General features: G+C 48.7%; 1 protein-coding gene across 5 annotated transcripts in view; it reads right to left on the reverse strand.

Moving 5' to 3' along the window:
- Nucleotides 1-24726, reverse strand: part of IFT80 (intraflagellar transport 80) — an 81073-nt gene that overhangs the window by 51521 nt on the left and 4826 nt on the right. For 4 of the 5 annotated variants that reach the window (XM_068164283.1, XM_068164282.1, XM_068164281.1 and 1 more), the window contains 5 exons: nucleotides 19701-19811; nucleotides 16500-16568; nucleotides 6889-6998; nucleotides 4808-4897; nucleotides 2183-2320 (listed from right to left, as the gene is read on the reverse strand). In XM_068164283.1, coding sequence (XP_068020384.1) covers nucleotides 2183-2320; nucleotides 4808-4897; nucleotides 6889-6998; nucleotides 16500-16568; nucleotides 19701-19811 — 518 coding nt within the window. Of the gene's footprint in view, nucleotides 1-2182; nucleotides 2321-4807; nucleotides 4898-6888; nucleotides 6999-13478; nucleotides 13510-16499; nucleotides 16569-19700; nucleotides 19812-24726 lie in introns of those variants that run through there. The other variant, XM_068164284.1, reaches the window with a different exon arrangement.

Below are 24726 nucleotides of genomic sequence, written 5' to 3' on the forward strand. Positions count from 1 at the left end.
TGGGTATTAGGTTGGACTTGATGATCTCTGAGGTCTTTTCCAACCTTATTGGTTTCACGATTGAGCAACCTGGTCTGTTAGGAGGTGTCCTTGCCCATGGCAGGGGGTGGAACTGGATGGGCTCAAAATGCAACCCAAACCATGCTGAGATTCCTCAGCCATATCATTTCTTATGCCTGACAACTGCATTTTGTGATCTCCTCGTGAGATGTGCTTTTCCCCTCAGAAATATTTTCTGAAGGAAAAAGCTAAATAAGGACATTATTGTTCTATCTCCTTTTTTATGGTAAGATTATGATGATGAACGCTTTGCTCTTAATGGTTAATATCTGCATTTCCTGATTGCCTTACATGAGGTGCTTATAAACAATTTTGGTTTTAATGTAAAAAGGCTAAAAATAGCCTTTTAATGTCCTGAAAGGCAAGGTATTGTAAAACAAAACATACCAATTATCCAAGATAAAACATAGTTACAAGTGCAGGTAAGCAGATCAAGGATGCACCCACTAGAAGGGTGCTAGAAGCCACGACTAGACTAGAATCACAGAATGGCTCAGGTTGGAAAGGACCTCAGAGATCACCTACTCCACCCTCCCTGCCACAGGGACACCTCTCAGCTAGACTCAGCTGCTCAAGGCCTCATCCAACCTGGCCTTGAGGAATATTTCCTCTGTTATCTTCCAAAAGTCATGGCAGTTTGGGGCAGTCCCCACAGACTGGAAAAGGGGAAACATTGCTCCCATCTTCAAAAAGAGTAAGAAGGAGGAACCAGGGAACTCCAGGCCAGTCAGTCTCACCTCTGTGCCCGGAAAGATCATGGAGCAGATCCTCCTGGAGGCACTACTGGCTCAGAAGAATAGTGAAGAGGTGATTGGGAACAGTCAGCAGGGCTTCACCAAGGGCAAATCCTGCCTGACCAACCTGGTGGCCTTCTCTGCACAGGTGACAACATCAATAGCTGAGGGGTGAGCAGCTGCTGTCGTTTGCCTGCAGCTGAGCACAGCCTTTGACACTCCCACAGCACATCCTGGGCTCCAGGCTGGTGACACATGGGTGTGATGGGTGACCACTAGATGGATAAGGAACTGGCTTGATGGCTGCACCCAAAGAGTGGCTGTCCATGGGTCCATATCCCAGTGGAGGCCAGGGACAAGCAGAGTCCCTCAGGGATCAGTCCTGGCACCAGGCTTGTTCAACATCTCTGTGGCTGCCATGGAGAGTGGCACTGAGTGCACCCTCAGCAGGTTTGCTGATGACACCAAGCTGTGTGGTGCAGCAGACAGGTGGAGGGAAGGGATCCATCCAGAGGGACCTGGACAGGCTGCAGAGGTGGGCACAAGCCAACCTCAGGAGGTTCAACAAGACCAAGGGCAAGGTCCTGCAGCTGGGTGGAGGCAATCCCAGGCACAAATCCAGGCTGGGCAGGGACTGGCTGGAAAGCAGCCCTGAGGAGAGAGACTTGGGGGTGCTGGTGGACAAAAAGCTCAACAGGAGCTCTCAGTGTGCACTTGCAGCCCACAAAGCCAATCAGATCCTGGGCTGCATCAGGAGAAGTGTGGCCAGCAGGGCAAGGGAGGTGATTCTCCCCCTCTGCTCAGCTCTGCTGAGACCCCACCTGGAGTACTGTGTCCAGTTCTGGAGCCCCTATTCCAAGAGGGATCTGGAGGTGCTGGAAGGTGTCCAGAGAAGGGCCACAAGGATGATCAGAGGGCTGGAGCACCTCTCCTATGAGGACAGACTGAAGGAGTTGGGGCTGTTCAGTCTGCAGAAGAGAAGGCTCCCAGGTGACCTCATTGTGGCCTTCCAGGATCTGAAAGGGGGCTCCAAGAAGGCTGGGGAGGGACTGCTCAGGATCTCAGGCAGTGATAGGACTAGGGGGAATGGAATGAAGCTGGAGGTGGGGAGATTGAGGCTGGATGTGAGGAGGAAGTTCTTCCCCATGAGAGTGGTGAAGCCCTGGAATGGGTTGTCCAGGGAGGTGGTTGGGGCCCTGTCCCTGGAGGTGTTTAAGCCCAGGCTGGATGAGGCTGTGGCCAGGCTGATCTAGTGTGGGGTGTCCCTGCCCATGGCAGGGGGGTTGGGACTAGATGATCCTTGTGCTCCCTTCCAACCCTGATTGACACTATGATCCTAACCAATGTGTCCCATTCCACATCTGCTGTGTCTCAGGGCTGTTCCTTACCCCAGTTTTATCGCAGAGACGCAAAGTATGAAACGATCCCACAGCAAACAGCTCTCCATCTGCAGCCCAGGCAATTGATGTTATAGGATATTCATAGGGCTGGGAGCTGTAGAGGAGACGTCCAAAACTGTCCCAAACCTTCAAAAGAAATGAAAGATAGACCTGTGTGAAGATGGCTTGAGTCTGCCTTTCCTTATCCTACAGCTGACGATCACAGAATAAACTCTCTCAATTATTGCGGTGTCTTTTGTGTCACAGGAAAGTCACAGAATCACAGAATGTCAGGGGTTGGAATGGACCTCCAGAGAGCATCCAGTCCAAACCCCCTGCCACAGCAGCATCACCCAGGGCAGGTCACACAGGAACACAGCCAGGTGGGTTTGGAATGGCTCCAGAGAAGAAGACTCCACAACCTCTCTGGGCAGCCTGCTCCTGGGCTCCGTCACCCTCACCGCGACGAAGTTTTCCCTTCTGTTCCCCTGGCACCTCCTCTGCCCCAGCTTGCACCCACTGCCCCTTGTCCTGTCACTGCACATCCCATCTATTAAAGTTCTTTCTTCATCACACCTTGTTCCTAATCAATATGCAGGGAAAGGGGTGGAAACAAGAGGGGGAAATTGCCATATTATAAAGGCTCTTTGCTGGAATCCTGCAGCAATGGAGCTGTGCTTGGAAGCCTCTTCTGTGCAACTGTGAGGTCTGTGGTGACAGGTTGGACTCGATGATCTTTGAGGTCTCTTCCAACCTGGGTGATGCTGTGATACTGTAATATAGATTTATTTCATGCAATAGACTTGGGCTGCTATGGCAAACATCATGTTATCCTGGATAAAATATTTGGAACTCAGGGGTTTTGTTTCCTCCAAAGGACTGCAAGTCCGTAAAACAACCACAAGGTTTATCCTTCTTGCACTTGTTTCTCAGCAGTGTGAAGCATTACCAGAGCAAAGAGATTTTTTTCACTGATTGAAGCCAACAGAATGTCAGGAAGTGAATTCACAGGATGCCAGCACGGTGAAGGTTGGAAAGGACCTCTGGAGATCACCCAGACCAGCCTCCTGCTCCAGCAGGGCACCCACAGCAGCTTGCCCAGCAGCACAATGCCCAGGGAGGGGTTAGAAGCTCTCCACACCAGGAGACTCCACAACCTCTCTGGGCAGCCTGCTCCAGGCCTCCAGCACCCTCACACCAAACAACTTTCTCCTCCTCTTCACATGCAACCTCCTGGGGTCCACTTTGTGCCCACTGCCCCTTGGCCTGTCCCTGGGCACCACTGAGCAGAGCCTGGCCCCAGCCTCTTGCCCCCCACAGCTCCTTTGTCTCTTGCTGAGCATTACTCAGCTCCCCTCTGGGGCTGCTCTTCTGCAGGCTCTCAGCCCCAGGGCTCTCAGCCTTTGCTCCTCACAGAGCTGCTCCAGGCCCCTCAGCAGCTTTGCAGCCTCCCCTGGACTCTCCCCAGCAGTTCCCTGTCTCTCTGGAACTGGGCAGCCCAGACCTGGACAAAATACTCCAGCTGCGGCCTCACTGGGGCAGAGTAGAGAAGGAGAACCTCCCTCAACCTGCTGGCCTCATCCTCTTAGCCTGAGCCTTTAGACATTACTAAGCACTGAGAAGATTCTCAGTCACAGATTGGAGTCATTTGATTGCAGCACTTTGATAATATTCTTTCTTTAATGTCTCAATTAAGGACATTTTTATCACTGCCACTTAGGAGGACAGAGCCAACAGCTGATACAAGTAAAGCAAGTTCCTGCTTCGGGGAAGAACCATGCCATGGGCTGATCGACAGCTGCCTGAATATGAGCCAGCAGTGTGCCCAGGTGCCCAAGAGGGCCAATGGCATCCTGGCCTGCATTAGGAATAGTGTGGCCAGCAGGAGCAGGGAACTCATTGTGCCTCTGTACTCTGCATTGCTTAGGCCACTCCTTGAGTCCTGTGTCCAGTTCTGGGCCCCTCAGTTTAAGAAGGACATTGAGACACTTGAAGGTGTCCAGAGAAGGGCAACAAGGCTGGGGAGGGGTCTGGAGCACAGCCCTGTAAGGAGAGGCTGAGGGAGCTGGGGTTGCTTAGCCTAGAGAAGAGGAGGCTCAGGGGAGACCTTCTTGCTCTCTGCAACTCCCTGAAAGGTGGTTGTAGCCAGGAAAGGGTTGGTCTCTTCTCCCAGGCAACCAGCACCAGAACAAGAGGACACAGTCTCAAGCTGTGCCAGGGGAGGTTAAGGCTGGAGGTGAGGAGAAAGTTCTTCACTGAGAGAGTCATTTGTCATTGGGATGTGCTGCCCAGGGAGGTGGTGGAGTCCCCATCCCTGGAGGTGTTCAAGAGGGGACTGGATGTGGCACTTGGTGCCATGGTCTAGTCATGAGGTCTGTGGTGACAGGTTGGACTCGATGATCCTCGATGTCTCTTCCAACCTTGGTGATACTGTGGCTTTGGATTTTGGATATTGGATAGCCTCAACACAAACCAAAAATTCCCAAGGGATTAACAAAGGCTCCTGTAGCAGACCAGAGCAGCTTTATCTCCTCTAATGTTCCATGCAAATATTATTCAGAGGAGAGAAGAGCAGAATGTGGAATGCCTCCTCTGGTGATTTAGTTTCCAACTAAGAAGTCAACCAGTGCTCACCTTGTATTTACAGTCCTCCCCTGCAGAAAGGATAAGGTCATTAACTGAGTTCCAGTCGGTTTTCAGAATGAATCCATCGTGGGCTCTCCACTGAAATGGCAAAGAAAGGTAAGTTAAATGTAGATGCAGCAAGGCTGACAGCTTCTGCTTTTCACAGCATAAAATCATGCAATGGTTTGGGCTGGAAGGGGCCTTAAAGATCATCTAGTTCCAAACCCCATGCCATAGAATCATAGAATCAATAAGGTTGGAAAAGACCTCAAAGATCATCAAGTCCAACCTGTCACCCAACACCTCCTGACAACTAAACCATGGCTCCAAGTGCCACATCCAATCCCCTCTTGAACACCTCCAGGGATGGGGACTCCACCACCTCCCTGGGCAGCACATCCCAGTGGCCAATCTCTCTTTCTGGGAAGAACTTTCTCCTCACCTCCAGCCTAAACCTCCCCTGGCACAGCTTGAGACTGTGTCCTCTTGTTCTGGTGCTGGGTGCCTGGCAGAAGAGACCAACCCCCTCCTGGCTACAACCTCCCTTCAGGGAGTCGTAGAGAGCAAGAAGGTCTCCCCTGAGCCTCCTCTTCTCCAGGCTAAGCAACCCCAGCTCCCTCAGCCTCTCCTCACAGGGCTGTGCTCCAGACCCCTCCCCAGCTTTCTTGCCCTTCTCTGGACACCTTCCAGCAGCTCAACATCTTTCCTAACCTGAGGAGCCCAGAACTGGACACAGGACTCAAGGTGTGGCCTAATCAGTGGACCAGATGCAGTTATTAACCATGAGAAGCAAAGAGTAGGTAATAATAATCATCTTACTGTAAAAAAGGAGCCAGAAGAACACTGTCCCTTATTTAGCTTCTTCCCTCAGAAAATACTAAGAGTTGACAAGCACATCTCATGAGGAGATCACAAAATGCAGTTGTCAGGCATCAGAAATGAGGGATCACAGCATGGTTTGGGTTGGAAGGGACCTTAAAGATCATCCACTTCCACCCCCTGCCATGGGCAAGGACACTTCTCACTAGATCAGGTTGCTCAAGGCTCCAATCCAGCCTGGCTTTCAACAGTTCCAGTCTTGGAGCTCCACAGCTTCTCTGGTGCTTCACTGCCCACACTGTAAAGAATTTCTTCCTTATGTCTCATCTAAATCCAGATTCTTCCAGTTTGAAGCCATCTCCACTCATTCTGTCACTCCATGCCTTGGTCAGAAGTCCCTCCCTAGCTCTCCTGTAGCCCCCTTCAGACCCTGGCAGGCTGCTCTAAGGTCTCCTGGAGCCTTCTCTTCTCCAGGCTGCACAAGCCCAACTCTCTCAGCCTGGCCTCACAGCAGAGGGCTTCCAGCCCTCCTAGCATTGCTGTGGCCTCCTCTGGCCCTGCTTCAACAGGTCCCTGTCTCTGCTGAGGTCTCCAGAGCTGCCCCAGCACTGCAGAGGGAGTCTCAGCAGAGGGGCAGAATCCCCTCCCTGCCCCTGCTGCCCACACTGCTGGGGATCAGCCCAGGACAGGCTGGGGCTGGGCTGGCAGTGCTCAGTGCTGGCTCTTGTCCAGCTTTACACCCCTCAGCCCCTCCAAGTCCTTGTCCTCAGGGCTGCTCTCCACCCATTCTCCACCCCACCTATTATCCATCATTTGCTACCCCTGCAGCACAGATCTGAGTTTCCAACAGTACCAATGCAGAGACATTTTCTCTTCTGAAGCAAAAAGCAGCCTGAAGAAGGCAGAATGAAAACATGAACACCCTGCACTAAAAGCATCTCCTGAATGATTGCATCTCCATCTTTCAGCCTTTTTGCAACAGAAGGGAATGCTTCCTCTGTCTTTTTGCTTTTTCTTTCTGTGGGTAAATGCTTAATCACATGCCTCAAGAACTTCCAGAACAGAACTTGTCAGGGTTGTTTGGTGGTTTGTTTTTTTGCAGGTTAAAGAAATGAACAACCAGAGAAAGGCAAGAAAAAAGGGAGAAGGCAGAAATGAGGGGGAGACGAATTGCATGGAAAATTCTAGCACAAACATTTTCTGTTTGACAGAGGTGCAGATAGGGCAGAAAAGGTTTCCACCTGGAAGCATGAGACAACCATAAATGATACCTGCAAACCTCTGGCATTTGGCTGAAGAGGTTTAATAATCAGCTGCTTCCCTGAAGTGTAGAGAACCTTTTCAGAATCAGGTCCCCAGGCTACTGAGTACACTGGAGTTCCTGTGGGCAGGAAGAGAGAGAACATTTCTTAGGGCTTCTCTGAGCAAACCATGCAGAAACTGCACTGCAAGGTCAACAAGGGCAGGTGTAAGGTCTGCACCTGGGGAGAAGCAACCCCCTGCACCTGGACAGGTGAGGGGAGACCTGTACAAAAGCAGCTCTGTGGAGAAGGACCTGGGAGTGCTGGGGGACAAGTGCATCCTGAGCCAGCAGTGCGCCCTCATGGCCAAGGCCAATGGTGTCTTGGGGTGCATTAAGAAGAGTGTGGCCAGCAGGCTGAGGAAGGTTCTCCTCCCACCTTGCTCTGACCCTAGGGAGGTCACATCTGGAGAATCCTGTCCAGTCCTGGGCTCACCAGTTCAAGAGAGACAGGGAACTACTGGAGAAAGTCCAACAAAGGCCTAGGAGGATGCTGAGGGCCTAGAGTGTGAGGCAGAAAAGTGGAGAGCCCTGGGGCTGTTGAGTCTCAGTCTGAGACCTTCTCAGTATCTAAAGTGGGGGGTCAAGAGGCTGGAGCCAGACTTCTGTCAGTAGTGGCCAGTTACCACTGGCAATGGGCACAAACTAGACCCCAGAAAGTTCCATCTGCACAGGAGGAAAAACTTGGTTGGACCTGATGATCTTAAAGGTCTTTTGCAATCAAAAAGAGCCTATGATTCTACAAGTGGACACAAGTGTGGGCAGGAAAAAACCTTTGTATTGCACAATCACAGAATCACTGAATGCCAGCTTGGAAGGGACCCCAAGGATCATCTGGGCCAGCCTTAATTAATCTTGCACCCACATGATTACTGCAGATAAATTACTCCTGTACTTGAAGGATTCTGTTTTAAGATGTTTAGACTCCTACTATGAAGCCTCTAACAAGAGCTCTGTTTTGCTGCACCTATAAACACACACCCCCCCAATCCCCTCCACAAGTATCTTAAAACCCACAGGAGAACAAATAAAAGTAGAAAGAGCAGCCCACAGACTTCAGAGATTTATTTCCCCCCCAATTCACTGCTCTGTGGCAGACTGAAAACTGCAGGCTACACACCTCCACTAAAGCTGCCTGTTCCCTTTTAGACCCATGTTCTAGTGTAGTTTTCAAACTGCTTTCCTTGAAAACAGAAGACAGTAAAAAATTGCATGGAAGGAGCATCCAGGAAAAAAAAAAAGCAAATCAGACTTGCCAACTCTCCAAATATTTTCCATAGCACTTGACAGGATTAAGTCTCCCCTGAAGAAGAAGAATCAAAGTCTTAATGCTACTTGATGCCTTGCAAATAAAGTTCAGAAGGCTCAGCAAAGAGTGTGGCCAAACAATCATCTCTGCAACGATGGGCAGCAAAGTTTCAGCGTGGCCTCAGCTCTACAGTGTGCAGGGAGGGAGGCTCTGCAGTTAAGTCCCTGTCAGGCTCTTTCCTTTGCTCTTTGTAAAGCTTGCTGCCTTATCTGCAGAGAAGGGAAGGAGAAGGCTTGGTTCAGGCCCCTGGTTTTCTCAGACAGGCTTCATATTATCAGTAGTAGTAATGAGGACTCTGAGAGCACGAGGTTTAAAGGAATTGCCTGAGTGATGTGGCACATTTTGGGTACTCCAAGATTGTAGAACCCCAGACTGGTTTGGGTTGGAAGGGACCTTAAAAGATCATCCAGTTCCAACCCCCCCCTGCCATGGGCAGGGACACCTCCCACTAGACCAGGTGGCTCAAGGCCTCATCCAGCCTGGCTTTCAACACAACCTCCCTGGGCAACCTGTTGCAGCATCTCACCAGTCTCCCTGTCAAGAATTTCTTCCCAAACTCCTGTCTCAATCTCCCCTCCTCAAGCTTCAATCCATTCCCCCTCATCCTATCATTACAAGCCATTGACAGAAGTCCCTCCCCAGCTTTCTTGAAGCCCATGTGGATGTCAGAGGTACAATACAGGACATAAAGGAAATCTGCCTCCTTCTGGAATTGATTTGGAGGTGAGCTAGAACAGCCCAACGCACCTCAAAATACCCCATTCACGTTAACACAACTTGAACTGTGCCCCAGAAGACCTGTTTGACAGAGAACAAACCTTGGAAAGAGCAATTGCTACAATCTAAATGTTGGTGTTTGAAGAGGGAAATGGAAAGAAAGTCTCCTAAATTCTCAGAGATGTGCACTTAGGAGAAGAGGAAATGGCCTCAATTTGCCTCAGGGGAGGTTTAGGGTTGGACATGAGAAGAAACTTGTCAGCTGAAAGGGTTCTCAGACACTGGCACAGGCTGCCTGGGGAGTTGGTTGAATCTCCATCCCTGGAAGTGGTTCAAAGAGGCAGAGATGTGGTGCTGAGGGCCATGGGTTAGCACCAGCTTTGGCAAGGTTAGAGAATGATTGGACTGGATGAACTTAAAGGGCTTCTCCAACTGAAAGGATTCTGTGATTCAAAGGGACTCATGCTTTAGGGACTTCCCTTAGGGACTTATTTCACTTAGTAACTAAGATTCAGAAATATTATTAGGAATTAGCAGGAATAACTGGCACAGGCTGCCCAGGGAGATTGTGGCTGTCCCCTCCCTGGAGGTGCTCAAGGCCAGGCTGGATGAGGTCTTGAGCAACCTGGGCTGGTGGGAGGTGTCCCTGCCCATGGCAGGAGGTTGGAACTGGATGAGCTTTAAAGTCCCTTCCAACCCCAAAGCAGCCTAGAATTCTAGAACAATCACCTTGATCAAATTAATTACAACTGAGCAAATAAACTATTTTTCAATAGATATTTAATTTATGGTGATAAAACAAAACACAACCAACAAGACTTACAAAATGCTCTTTCAGGGTGACATTTTCAAGGACATATCTCCCTTACTCCAAGAAGGACATTGAGGAGCTGGAGCAGGTCTAGAGAAGGGCAACAAAGCTGGGGAAGGGTCTGGAGAACAGGGCTGGGGAGGAGCTGCTGAGGGAGCTGGGGGTGTTTAGTGTGGAGAAAAGGCTGAGGGGAGACCTCATTGATCTCTGCAGCTCCCTGAGAGGAGGCTGGAGTGCAGTGGGGGTTGGTCTCCTCTCCCTAGTATCAGGTGATAGAACAAGAGGAGGTGGCCTGAAACTGTGCCAGGGAAGGGTTAGCCTGGAGATTAGAACCAATTTCTTTACTGCTAGAGTGGTCAGGGATTGGCACAGGCTGCCCAGAGAGGTGTGGAGTCACCATGCCTGGAGGTTTTAAGAAACCTGTGGCCATGGCACTTGGGGACATGGTTTAGGGGCCATGGTGGTGCTGGGCTGATGGTTGGACTGGATGATCTTGGAGGGCTTTTCCAACCCAAACACTTCTGTACCACACACATTTAGCTCCATTTCACAAAACTGACTCAGGAATAGCTTATTATGGTTGTATCTGAATGAGATTTAGCCATTTGAGTGACTGAAGTGCTACCTCAACTGTCCTCAACTCATCTCATATCTTACCACTTCAGCTGCTGAATTTTCTCCCTGAACAAAACCCCTGATGTTATTGCAGCCCCATCAGTTCCACACTCAATTTGCTTTAGAGCTTCCAGAGAGTCAAACCTCCAACGTGGGACCCAGTGTCACTGCTCCTGAATCTTTTAGTACCTTCCACATTTGCTTTTGGGAAGGAAATTTATTTTGCATTCCTGGGAAATGGGAGAATTATGTAAATTATTTTCTTCCACTCATCAGCCATTAGAGGAGACAACTCCCAGAAACATGCAACATACATTAAAGTAAATCTGGCACTAAGTGTTTTTTCCCTCCTGGCAGCCATCCCTGTTGAAAATGACATAAATTCTGTCACCAGCTGCAGAGACATTCTAAATAAACCCATTTCTCTGCCCTGCTCTAATGCTGATTTAACAATCAGAAAGGGTTTTATATTTAAACCAAATGTTGAACTTTTCATTATTTTATTATTTTTTTTTTATGATGGCTGACTACTTAACCACAATTTCCAGGGCTTAACAGCAGGAGCTAAGTTAACTCATTTCCTTCTGCACTTAACGAGAACTTGGTTGGGAAGAGGCTGCCAACACATTGCACTGCTGTGGAAAAGGAGAATTCAGCAGCAAGCACCAACTGCAGGGAACTGCACTGGTGATCAAGGCTGGCAGGGCAAAAAAGAGTCTCTGAAAAAAGGAGGTGGAAAGGTAGAGTGAGAGAAGATCTGAAGAACAGCTCTAAGAAGCAAGGGTGGGCTTTTCCCATCTCAGGGCTCTAGCAGGAGATGTTAACCCCACGATCATGGTATCACAGTATCATTAAGGCTGGAAGAGACCTCAAAGATCATCCAGTCCAACCTGTCACCACAGACCTCATGACTAGACCATGGCACCAAGTGCCACATCCAATCCCCTCCTGAACACCTCCAGGGATGGGGACTCCACCACCTCCCTGGGCAGCACATTCCAATGACCAATGACTCTCAGTGAAGAACTTTCTACTCACCTCCAGCCTAAACCTCCCCTGGCGCAGCTTGAGACTGTGTCCTCTTGTTCTGGTGCTGGGTGCCTGGAAGAAGAGACTAACCCCTTCCTGTCTACAACCACCTTTCAGGTAGTTGTAGAGAGCAATGAGGTCACCCCTTAGCCTCCTCTTCTCCAGGCTAAACAACCCCAGTTCTCTCAGCCTCTCCTCATAGGGCTGTGGTCAAGCCCTCACGATGAATCATTCCTCTGGCCAATGCAGGCAGTAGAGAAGGAGCCAGACTAGGGTTGAGTGTGGGAGTGATGGAGAAGCCACTCTGCCACTTCCAGCCACAGCAGATGCTTTGGTAGCTCACAGCAGTGAGTCTGGGTGAGACTTTTTACATTCACAGGAGCAGAAACATGACTTCAGGCAATTTTTATGTCTGTGTGGCAGGAGCTGCACTTCAGATGTAGATTCATAGTATACCAGGTTGGAAGGGACCTCAGGGATCATGCAGTTCAACCTTTCAGGGTAAGAATACAGTTTAAATGAACTGGCCCAGCACACTGTCAAGCTGGGCCTTGAAACTTTCTAATGGAGGGGAATCCAACCCCTCCCTTGGGAGACTGTAGTTATCTTTTAAAACAGAAGTTCCACCTCATAATAAACATCACAGAACCATAGAATGGCTTAGGTTGAATGGAACCTCAGAGATCATCTATTCCGAACCCCTTGCTATGGGCAGGGACACCTCTCAACTAGACAGGCTGCTTAGCCTGGATCAGACCAGCCTCAGGGGGGATCTTCTCAATGCTCAGCAAGAGCTAAAGGGTCTGTGGGTGGCAAGAGGATGGGGAAAGCTTCTTGCCAGTGGTGCCCACAGACAGGATGGGTGGGGATGGGAATGGTGAAGGACATGTGGCAAGAGCACCTCCTGTAAGTACTGAAAAAAGCTAAAAAGGGGGAAAATTAATGTTCATGTTTCTGCAGTGAATCCAAATGCAAAGACAGAATAAGCTTGTGGACCACCATCCAAAGTAAGAGCCACAAAATGTACTTCCAATACAAAGAGCAGAAAAAATGCTAGCACTGGGAATCCTTTCATTTCCCAAGGATGTGGTAAAGGAGGTGAAAAATTAGCTCAGCCACGATATACCTCTCTCAAACAATGTCATAGTTCCTGCAGGATCCTGTCCTGATCCCAGCTATGTCAGCAGCTTACAGAGGAGTCTGTGGGAATTTGATGCTTTAAATTTAAAAGGTTTCTGAGCCTCACAGGAGCTTATCTCAGAAAACAAATACAAATAGACAATTATCCTCATCTGGTGTCCTCAGCATATGGACACAGAGCTGTCTGAGTCCAGAGGAGGCCACAAAGATGCTCCAAGGGCTGGAGCAGCTCTGCTGTGAGCACAGGCTGAGGGAGCTGGGGGTGTTCAGCCTGGGGAAGAGAAGGCTTCAGGGGGATCTTAGAGCTGCTTTCCAATAGGTGAAGGGATCCTGCAGGAAGGCTGCAGAGGGACTTTTCCTTCTTCAGGATGAGGGAGAAAGATTTGAAGCTGAGGCAGAGCAGGGTTAGAGTGGAGCTGAGGAAGAAGTTGTTCAGTATGAGGGTTGTAAGACTCTGGAACAGGCTGCCCAGGGAGGCTGTGGATGTCCCCTCCCTGGAGGTGTTCAAAGCCAGGCTGTATGAGGCCTTGAGCAGCCAAGTCCAGTTAAGAGGTGTCCCTGCCCATGGTGGGGAGGTTGGAGTAGATCATCACTGAGACCCCTTCCAACCTGAGCCATTCTGGGTTTCTGTGCCATGGCAGCTCAACTATACTTGTCTATTGCACCAGAAACTCTAAGAAATCAGTGAAAATTCAGCCTGAATTTTTGAAACTAGAACACATCCCTGACTTCATAAGCTTGATGAAACCACAAAGCAGCAGAGTGAAGCATAAAACCCCTTGAAACATACAAAGTGAGAAACAGGGAAGAGTGTGTGCTGCAAGTTTTGTGGTTTTCATCCAAAAATCACCCTTCAGTTGGCTTAGCTCTTGACACTGTGAGCACACAAAAAACAACCCCCAAAAACCAACCCATTGCATCTGAATCTGAACTTCCTTACCAGAATGGAAATACATGTTACATTCACTCCTGTGGTTAAAGTAATGCCTTCCACGGCTTGAAAGAATGCAGATAATTTGTTTTAGACAGAGATAAGGGTCTGACATTTAACCCAACCCCAGGTGCATGTGGTTTGCTGCAAAGGAGAAAAAAAAAAGAAGAAAGAAAGAAGAGAAGTCAAAAGGTCACATGATCTCCCATCTCTGCAGGCTGCAAAACAAAATCCAGCTCAGGATCTCCACTGCACCAGCACCAAAATGATAGAAAGGGTGATGAAATGAGAGAGAGCGAGCCATTTAAAAACCAACAAACCCCAAGGGTATGTAAATATCCACCTGCAGCTCAGAGAAATCTTAAAATGCTTTAGGTTGGAAGGGAGCTCTAAAGGTTGGACTTCAAAATAATGGGACTAGAAGAACTGGGGTGCTGCAGTATGGCTGAAAACTAGGTACAAAGTCAAGATCAAGGTTAGGTCTCCATGGGCAGCAAGGAAGGAATGGTTTCCCTTCAGTAGAATGTTCTGCATAGAGTGAATTATGCAGAAGCTGTAGGGCTGTTTGGAAGGGCTTGTAGTGATAGGATGCAAACTGCATCCAGCTCAGGAACCTCCACACAAGGAGCGACATGGACCTAAAGGAAGGGGTCCAAGGGAGGCCACCAAGATGACCAGAGGGATGGAGAACCTCTGCTATGAAGCCAGGCTGACAGAACTGGGGCTGTTCAGCCTGGAGAACAGGCTCCAGGGAGACCTTAGAGCAGCCTGCCAGGACCAGCAGGAAGCCTGGAGAGGGACAGTTCAGAAGGGGCTGTGGGGACAGGACAAGGGACAATGGTTTGAAACTGGAGCAGGGCAGAGCTAGGTAGGACAGCCAGAGGAAGTTCTGCACAGTGAGGGTGGTCAAACACAGGGACAGGCTGCCCAGGGATGTGGTTGAGGCCTCATTCCACAGACATTCAAGATCAGAAATTGCTGTGGCCGGGTGCAGCCTGATCTAGTTGGAGGTATCACAGTATCACCAAGGTTGGAAGAGGATCATTGAGTCCAACCTGTCACCACAGACCTCATGACTAGACCATGGCACCAAGTGCCACATCCAATCCCCTCCTGAACACCTCCAGGGATGGGGACTCCACCACCTCCCTGGGCAGCACATCCCAATGACCAATGACTCTCTCAGTGAAGAACTTTCTCCTCACCTCCAGCCTAAACCTCCCCTGGCACAGCTTGAGACTGTGTCCTCTTGTTCTGGTGCTGATTGCTAGAGAGAAGAGACCAACCCCCACCTGGCTACAACCTCCCTTCAGGTAGTTGTAGAGAGCAATGAGGTCTCCCCTGAGCCTCCTCTTCTCTAGGCTAAGCAACCCCAGCTCCCTCAGCCTCTCCTCACAGGGCTGTGCTCCAGACCCCTCCCCAGCCTTGTTGCCCTTCTCTGGACACCTTCATGTGTCTCGATGTCCTTCTTGAACTGAGGGGCCCAGAACCAGACACAGTACTCAAGGTCTCTACTGACTGTGGGGGGGTTGGACGAGATGCCCTTGGAGGCTCCCTTCCCACCCAATGCAATCTGTGACTCTGAATGCTTACTGACTCATCAGTTATTTCACAGAGCCCCAGCATGGTGGGGGTTGGAAGGGACCTCTGGAGAGCATCCAATCCAACTCCCTGCTATAGCAATCTGTGACTCCATAAACCAGGCACTGGGTCAAATAGAAGAACCAAGGGCTCTTAGGAGTTTTGAAGAACACAGGAACTAACCTACATCCACTTTGTGTCTTTCAAACACTGTTGCAATGCTTTTAGAGATGATCTTTTTTCTCCAATTTCACCATATGAGTCTGTGGCTTTTTAAATTCTTCACCCTGTGCAGAATCCTTTAGGGTGGAATTGAAACTCCTGGCTAAAACTGTTGCAATCATACTTCTAATTTGAAGGGGTTTTTTTTAAGACAATCATCTCATTAAAAATCCACCTCCCCCTGTGCTCAGCTATGATTTAGGTTTGATTGTTGTTGTTTGTTGTAGAACCCCAGACTGGTTTGGGATGGAAGGGATCTTAAAAGATAGAACAGAATAGAACAGAACACAACAAACCAGGTTGGAAAAGACCTTTGAGATCATCAAGTCCAACCTATCACCCAGCACCATCTAATCAACTCAACCATGGCACCAAGCACCCTATCAAGTTTCTTCTTAAACACTTCCAGGGATGGTGACTCCACCACCTCCCTGGGCAGCACATTCCAAAGGGCAACCTCTCTTTCTGGGAAGAACTTCTTCCTCACCTCCAGCCTAAACCTCCCCTGGCACAGCTTGAGACTGTGTCCTCTTGTTCTGATGCTGGCTGCCTGGGAGAAGAGACCAACCCCCACCTGACTACAACCTCCCTTCAGGGAGTTGGAGAGAGCAAGAAGGTCTCCCCTGAGCCTCCTCTTCTCCAGGCTAAGCAATCCCAGTTCCAAGCCCCCTGCCACAGGGAGGAACACCTCCTACCACATGAGCTTGCTCAAGGCCCCATCCAACCTGGCTTTCAACACTTCCAGGCTTGGAGCCCCACAGCTTCTCTGGACAACCTGTTCCAGTGCCTCACCACCCTCATGGAGAAGAATTTCCTCCTAAGGGTCAATGTAAATACAACTTTTCCCAGTTTGAAGCCCTCACCCCTCACCCTGTCACTCCATGCCTTTGTCAAAAGGCCCTCTCCAGCTCTCCTCTTCAATCCTGGCAGACTGCTCTAAGGTCTCCCTGGAGCCTTCTCTCCTCCTGACTGAACAACCTCAACTCCCTCAGCCTGGCCTCACAGCAGAGGTCTTCCAGCACTCTGAAAACTTCAGAGTTTTCTCCTCAGGACCTTCTCCAACAGTTCTATGTCCTTCTAGTGTTGGGGGATCCAGAGGGACTTACATAGACCTTAAGATCCTGAAACAAAAAAATGATTGCCTCATGTATTGCCTGTTATTTTCAATGTATTTGACAATACCCCAAATCAGAGAGTACTAACAGGACATCAAGAAAATCAACTTACCTTGCTGAGCTAAAGTGGATCTCAGCATTCCACTTTTAGACCAGATTTTCACTTGACCATCTTCACCAACTGGAAAGTGAGCACAGGAATCATTAACTTCAATGCCATAATAAGCTTAAGTTCCTACTTGTATTTAAGTAGGAAGCACTACAATTAAAGGAAGTCCAGGTCTCCTTCCAGCTAAATATTGTTTATGTGGCCTTCCTAACGTGTTTCATTAACATCACTGAGTCAAAAACTGGCTGGCTGGCCAAGCTCAAAGAGTTGTGGCAAATGGACTTAAATCCAGTTGGTAATCAGTCACAAGTGAGGTTCCCCAGGGCTTCCCCAAATGGGGAAGGGTCTGGAGAAGAGGGCAGGTGAAAAGCAGCTGAGGGAAATGGGGTTGTTCAGCCTGAAGAAGAGGAGGCTGAGGGGAGATCTTCTGGCTCTCTCCAACTCATAGAAAGTCATTTGGAGTCAGGTGGGGGTTGGTCCCTTCCCTCTAGTATCAAGTGACAGAATGAGAGGAAATGGCCTCAAGTTGCACCATGGGAGGTTTAGGTTGTACACTAGGAACAGATTCTTCAGTGAAAGGGTTCTCAAGTCCTGGAACAGTCCATGGAGGAAGTGGTGCAATCATCATTCCTGGAGGGACTTAAAAGCCATGTAGATGTGGTGCTGAGGGACACAGTTTAACAGAGGACTTGGTAGTGTTGCTTAATGGTTAAACTTGATGATCTTACAAGGTCTCTTCCAGCTGAAATGATTTTATGATTCTATAAATATATTTAGGAAGAAGTATTTAAGGCTATTCTGCTGCTATCAACAGGTCTCTTCCTCTCCTGAAAATCCCTGTAGACTTCTTATCTGAAGCTGCCCCTGGGAGGAGCAAGTCCATCACTAGACAAGTTCTGTATTTTCTATTCAGCATCACCAGTACTTTTCATCTATCTACAGTTCAATGGCCTGCAGGCTGAACAAATGAGTCTCTGAGGAGTCTGAAGAGAGCAGGAGCAGATTTTATGTATTAAACTGGAGGCTTCACAGTTGATAAATGGTGAAACTGAAGATAACTGAAGGCTCCTTTTGGAAGGCTTAAATTTTATAGCATAACTTGGGGTTTCCAAGAAGTGCAGCTTGCTCATTAAAGTTCTCCTACACCATGCAGCAGAGGTCAGTATGGATTAAGGACACAGATTTCCCAGGCTGCTATCGTATTTTAAAAGCACAGCTCTGGGCCTCCTCATTTAGGCCTCTCAGATGAAATTCATGAGGAAAAAGGTGCACCCAGATGATTAAAAACCATTCTTTCATTCAAAGATCATTTCCTTACCAGATCTCAGTTTTTTTCTAGCTGGTTGATGCAACTTGAAAGTGTTTAAAAAGTGTAAGAAAGATATAAAGACATCTTATCCTCCCCCCCTACTCTGCCCTAGCGAGGCCCCACCAGTAAAACTGCATCCAGTGTTGGCCTCCCTAGTTCAGGAGGGACAGGGTTCTACTGGAGAAAGTCCAAAGGAGGGCTCCAAGGATGCTGAAGGGACTGCAGCATTGCCTGGTGAGGAGAGGCTGAGAACCCTGGGGCCATTCAGTCTGGAGAGGAGAAGGCTGAGAGGGATCTGATCAATGTCTATCAATAGCTGAGGGCTGGGGGTCAGGAAGAAAGGGACAGGGACAGGCTCTGCTCAGTAGTACCCTCTGATAGGGCCAGGAGCAATGGATATAAACTACAGCACAGGAAGTTCCACCTCAACATGAGGAGGAACTTCTTCACTGTGAGGGTCCCAGAGGCCTGGAGCAGGCTGCCCAGAGAGGTTGTGGAGTCTCCTTCTCTGGAGCTTTTCCAGGCCTGTCTGGATGTGTTCCTGTGTGACCTGTGCTGGATTCCAGGGTCCTGCTCTGGCAGGGGGGTTGGACTTGATGACCTCCAGAGGTCCCTTCCAACCCCTAACATCCTCTGATCCTGTGATCCTATTTGTGTTCAATTAGAACCATAAAGAATGTGTTAACTGATACAGTATCCTTAATGATTCACTCTTCCTCCTGGTGTAAGAGGTGTGAGCTTCTCAGAGGACACTGTGGATGAATTCCCATAGTCCACATAAGGCCTTTCAAAAATGAGAAGAAAAAAAGAGATGATGGAAAAGGCAATTTTTACTTTTTCTTTGGAGAAGTTCCTGAGGCAAAATTCTGTCTTTAACAAGAACAATTTTTCCATGCCTCTGGGATTTCAGAGGAACATGCCAGACAGAGTTCCTTGAAGCAGCACTTTAGAGTCAGACTGAGTCTGGAAACAAGCAGATCCAACATTATCTTCACTACTTCTGGACTGAGCTGGATTTTGTCCAAAGAAATCAGCTGTGCTAGATCAACAGGAGGCTGCAGAAAATTCTGACACCAACAGAAACCCCATAAAGGAGAAGTCTATCAGAGGAAATTCAATTAGCTTCCCCTTAACATCAAGATAGAAGCTTGTGATAAAAATGCCAAAAGCAACTAATTACCAAAAGATTTAAGACAAAAAGAGATGCAGAGATGCAGCCACTGGGAGATCACTCTCCCAGCCTCAACAGAGAAGAGAGTTAGGCTGCAGCTGGATTTACACCCACCACTCCTAATAATAAGGGAAGAGAGGCACAATAAAACCAGTATTCAAGATTCTCAGGAGGCCTCATTAAACTTTGCTGGCTAAAAAAAACCCAAATGTGAGATGTATAGAGATGAATCTATCAACTTAGGAACTTTTCTTTGTTATAGATAAGAAAAAAAACTACCAAATATCCTCCTTTATGAAGTACAGAACATAGAACCATAGAATGATTTGGGTTGGAAGGGACCTCTAGTCCAAACCCCCTGCAGCCAGCAGGGACACCTTTCTCTTCAGCTCTGTCTCCAAATAGTCACAGACCTGACTAAATTAATGTCATGGGTTGGTCATACATTAAATTCTTAGATCCTTAGAATGATCTGGGTTGGAAGGGACTTTGAAGATCATCCAGTTCCAACCTCCTGCCATGGGCAGGGACACCTCCCACCAGTCAAGGTGGATCAAGGCCTCACCCAGCCTGGCCTTCAACACCTCCAGGGAGAGGACATCCACAACCTCCCTGTTCCAGTGTCTCCCCACCCTGCCTGGAATGAATTTCTTCCTCATCTCCAGTCTAAACCTGCCTTCCTCAAGCTTCAACCCATTCCCTTGGTCACTTAAAGGACACTTACCTGTAACCAGTGCTGTTCCTTCATAATTCCACCTTCCTGCTAGTACAGCTCCACAGTGGGCTTCCACACTCTTCTCTACTCTTCCTAGCTTGGAAATCAAGTGGAACTTCCCTGGAGAAAAGACACAGAACAGGAGAGCTCATCTGTGAATCAGTATTTAGGACTGCAAAGGTGGCATCTTCTGTTTAAAAACTGCATAAACCAAGAAGCTGACAGCCACACACCAAAAGAACAGAACATGCAATTAGGGTGTTCACAGCTGCCCTTACCCCAAACGAATGAGCTCTTGCAGAAGAGCTTGTAAATGAGATCCAGTTTGGATTTGTGGCTTGGTAGTTGGGTTTTGGTTTTTTCCCCCTCCCCTTTTTGTATTTCTGATCTTTGTTTTGCCTGTTCATTTTTCTTCTGTCCCTCTGAACTCTGCCTGTTTCTCTGGGGACACAACTGCCTGATGTAATTTCATTGTCAAAAGCCTATAGGCTGCAGCCCAGGAGAGTCCTCGTGGGGTTTCTTTTGAAGATCTGGAAAAATCACTCAGCCACCAAAAAGGAAAATGGAAAAGCTAAAACAATCTGACCATGGGTGAGTGCAGTGCTCTGAGGAAGTCTTGCTGCCTGCCTGCATTATGGAGCTGTTATGGAAATTCACAGAAGCCAAAAAACAAAACTATTAATGATTTCAACAGAAACATGAGGAAGTCTTTCTTTCCAAATGAGGGATGTTGCTTCAATCCAGGAAGATCAAATTTAAACTGGACCAAAGAGCAGACAAAGGACTTGGAAACATGTGGCAGAATGAACACAAGGCTTAGAAGAGTTCAGTGATTCAAATTAACCATCTTAAAGCCCAAATGCTTTGAAAATTATGTGATCTAACTGGCCAGTGAACACTATGAGCAGAGTCCAGAGCAAGCAGAACTCTTGCCCACCAAGAGGACACAGACACCTCACACTAAGTGTGTGCACATGCTCCATCACTTAAAATGGGATCGTTTCCCATTGGGAATATGAACCCTAAACCAGGCCATACCTGGTGAGTCACAACCAGAAACCAAAGACCTAACTACTCCAGAGAAAGATCATGTTGTCAAGACCAATATGTGGATGCAGGTGAGAAGAGAGTTAACTGTGAACTGTGTAGAAGGTTAACAAAACAGGAAACTACCCCACTAAACGCACATTCAGATGGCAAAATCTGGGTGGCCTGCAGTGACAGAAGCTTGAAGCAACTCTCATTGTGTTCTGGTTTCCCATGTTGATTTTTCCACCCTTTCTGGAGTCCTGGGTACAGCACAGACAGGGACCTGTTAGAGCAGGGCCAGAAGAGGCCACAGCAATGCTGGGAGTGCCGGAAGCCCTCTCAGGCTGAGAGAGCTGGGTTGTTCAGCCTGGAGATGAGAGGGCTCCAGGGAGACCTTCTGGTGGTCTTTCAGTGCTTAAAGGAGCTGAGCAGAAGGCTGGGGACAGACTTCTGACAGGGCCTGTTGGGACAGGACAAGGACTGAGGGCTTGAACTGAAAGAGGGAGATTCAGTCTGGAGAGAAAGGAGAAAATATTTAGAATAGAATAGACCAGGTTGGAAGAGACCTTCAAGATCATCGCATCCAACCCATCAACCAATCCAACCCACCTAAACAACTAACCCATGGCACCAAGCACACCATCACGTCTCCTCCTGAACACCTCCAGTGATGGTGACTCCACCACCTCCCTGGGCAGCACATTCCAATGGGCAATCACTCTCTCTTTTTGTGAAGAGCTTCTTCCTAACATCCAGCCTAAACCTCCCCTGGCTCAGCCTGAGACTGTGTCCTCTTGTTCTGGTGCTGGGTGCCTGGGAGAAGAGACCAACCCCCACCTGGCTACAACCTCCCTTCAGGGAGTTGCAGAGAGTCACCCCTGAGCCTCCTCTTCTCCAGGCTAAGCAAGCCCAGCTCCCTCAGCCTCTCCTCATAGGGCTTGTGTTCCAAAGCCCTCACCAACTTTGTTGCCCTTCTCTGGACTCGTTCCAGCAAGTCAACACCCTTCCTAAACTGAGGGGCCCATAAGGGTGGAGAAACACCAGCTCAGGTTGCCCAGAGTTGCCCCATACCTGGGACAATTCCAGGATAGTTTGGGGCTCTGAGAAACCTCCTCTAGTTGCAAATGTCCCTGCTGACTGCCAGGAGGTTGGACTGGATGATGTTGAAAAGTCCCTTCCAACCCAAACCAGGCTATGATTCTGAAATTCAACTTCAAACCTATCCACCAGAGCACTGTGAGCAGCAGGTTCATCCCAGCTCTTCCTGAATTCACAGCAATTACTAACACCAGTTCTTCCTTATTCAGGTAATTTCTAGTTTCATAACATTTTCAGTACCAACACCATACATTTAACAGAGTCCCAGAGTGGTGGAATTGGAAAGGACCTCTGGAGGTCATCCAGTCCAACCCCCTGCTAAAGCAAGACACCCACAGCAGCTTGCCCAGCAGCACAGTGCCCAGGGGGGGTTGGAAGCTCTCCACACCAGGAGACTCCACAACCTCTCTGGGCAGCCTGCTCCAGGCCTCCAGCACCCTCACACCAAACAACTTTCTCCTTCTGCTCAATGGAACTTCCTGGGGTCTACTGTGTGCCCACTGCCCCTTGTCCTGCCCCTGGGCACCACTGAGCAGAGCCTGGCCCCAGCCTCTTGCCCCTGACAGGTCCTTTGTCCCTTGCTGATCATTACTCAGCTCCCCTCTGGGGCTGCTCTTCTCCAGGCTCAAGAGCCCCAGGGCTCTCAGCCTTCTCTCCTCACAGAGCTGCTCCAGGCCCCTCAGCAGCTTTGCAGCTTCCACTGGACTGTCTACAGTTGCTCCCTGTTTCTCTTGAACTGGGGAGCCCAGATCTGGCCTGAGGACAGAACCTCCTTCAACTTGCTAGTTACACACAACCCAGGACGCCATTGGCCTTCTTGGCCACAAGAGCACATGGCTGGTTCACAGTGAACTTGTCCATTAGCACTCCCAGGTCCTTCTCAGCTGGTCCTCCCTCACCTGTACTGGTGCAGGGGGTTGTTCTTTCACAGGTGCAGGACCCTACACTTGCCCTTGCTGAACTTCATCAAGTTCCTCTCCAACTCTGGAGCCTGTCCAAGTCTCAGTGACTGGCAGCCCAGCCAGGTGGGCTGTCAGCCACTCTTTCCAGTTCTGTATTATCAGCAAACTGGCTGAGGGTCCACTCTGTCCCTTCATCCAGGCTGCTGTTGAACAAGACTGGATCCAGCAAACATCACTAGGTGCAGGCCTCCAACTAGATTCTGCAGCACTGATCAGAAGCCTCTGAATGTGCAAAGTAGCCTCAGATCTGTCAAACACTGTGCCTTTATTTTTCTGAACTACTGAAGGCAGAAGCTGTCCTCAGGCTTAAAGTGACTCTGCAGTTCTAGAGGAAATTCAAGCAGGAGATTAGCAGCCCCCTCAAATCCAGAGTATCGACCAGGTATGTTTTGGTCATTACTTGTCAGACTTGTAAATGCTAACATACAAATATCAGTAACATTAAATGTTGAATGATTAGCTGTACTCATTTGTAATTTGTGCTGAGTAAGCAGTCTGAAGCTGGACATGGCCTTTATTTTTGTCTAAAAGCAGCAAAAAGATCAATGGAAGCCGGAAGGAGAAGAACAATGTCCCACAAGAGATGCAGCTTGGAAGAAAACCCCAGAGGATTACATTTACATTTGCTCTAATTTCACAAACAGCTGGAGTTCAACCAGGAATTAAGGCAAGCCTGTAAAGACATTCTACTCCCTTTCCATTGGATTCAGCACATTTCCAGGAATCCTTATCAGAGAGATTAAGTAGCTGCTGCAGGAAGACTGCAGGCTTGACACGTAAGGCAGGCTGAGGGATGGGTAAGGAAAGTGTTCAATGAGAAGGTTTAAGAGAACAGCAAATAAACACCAAAGCTCCTCCTTTTCACAATGCAAGAATTCACTTCCTTTTGCAAAACAAAATCACAGGATGTTAGGGGTTGGAAGGCACCTCTGGAGATCTTCCAGTCCAACCTCCCTGCCAGAGCAGGAGCAGAGAATCCAGCACAGGTCACACAGGAATGCATCCAGAGATTCCACAATCCCTCTGGGCAGCCTGTTCCAGGGCTCTATGACCCTTACAGTAAAGAAGTTCTCCCTCATGTTGAGGTGGAACCTCCTGTGCTGCAGTTTCCATCCACTGCCCATTGACCCATCAAAGGCACAAGTGAGCAGAGGCTGTCCCTGTCCCTTCTTGACCCCTAGTCCTCAGATATTTATGGACAATTTATTAGATCCCCTCTCAGTGTTCTCCTCTCCAGACTGAACAGCCCCAGGGCTCTCAGCCTCTCCTCACCAGGCAGTGCTGCAGTCCCTGCAGCATCCTCGTAGCCCTCCCTTGGACTCTCTCCCTCTTGAACTGGGGAGCCCACAACTGGATGCATTATTCCAGGTGGGGCCTCGCTAAGACAGAGTAGAGGGGGAGGAGAACCTCCCTGGCTCTGCTGGACAAACTCCACTGAAGGCAGCCAAGGATCCCCTTGGCCTTCTTGGCCATCGGGGCACACTGCTGTCCCATGCAGAAGCTGTTGTCCACCAATAAATAACCTTTATCTAATAACTTTTTGTTTAAAGCACTGTTACAATAGGAGACAAAAATTTGGAAATTCAGTTGTGATCTGCATTTATTCTTTCACAACTCAGGGTAGCACTGGTTTGTATTTTGATTGCACTGGAACCCCAAAACAAAAGCAACATCTCTATGATTTTTGGCAGATGTGCCTCATGGACAGCTTGCCAGAAACTGAATGTTCAAGAGGAATCTATTGATTAATGTTAAGAGCTTCTTCCTTAGATTTAACAACAATTTAGATACATAAATTTTTTACCTAGTTAAGTGCTGGGGACAAGAGGCTGGGGCCAGGCTCTGCTCAGTGGTGCTCAAGGACAGGACAAGGGGCACAAACTGGACCCCAGGAGGTTTCATGTGAAGAGGAGGAGAAAGTTGTTTGGTGTGAGGTTGCTGGAGGC

The sequence above is a fragment of the Melanerpes formicivorus genome, unplaced genomic scaffold (genome assembly GCF_026170545.1).
Source record: "Melanerpes formicivorus ecotype bairdi unplaced genomic scaffold, bMelFor1.0.p_v2 SCAF_78, whole genome shotgun sequence".
Classification (NCBI taxonomy): Eukaryota; Metazoa; Chordata; class Aves; order Piciformes; family Picidae; genus Melanerpes; species Melanerpes formicivorus.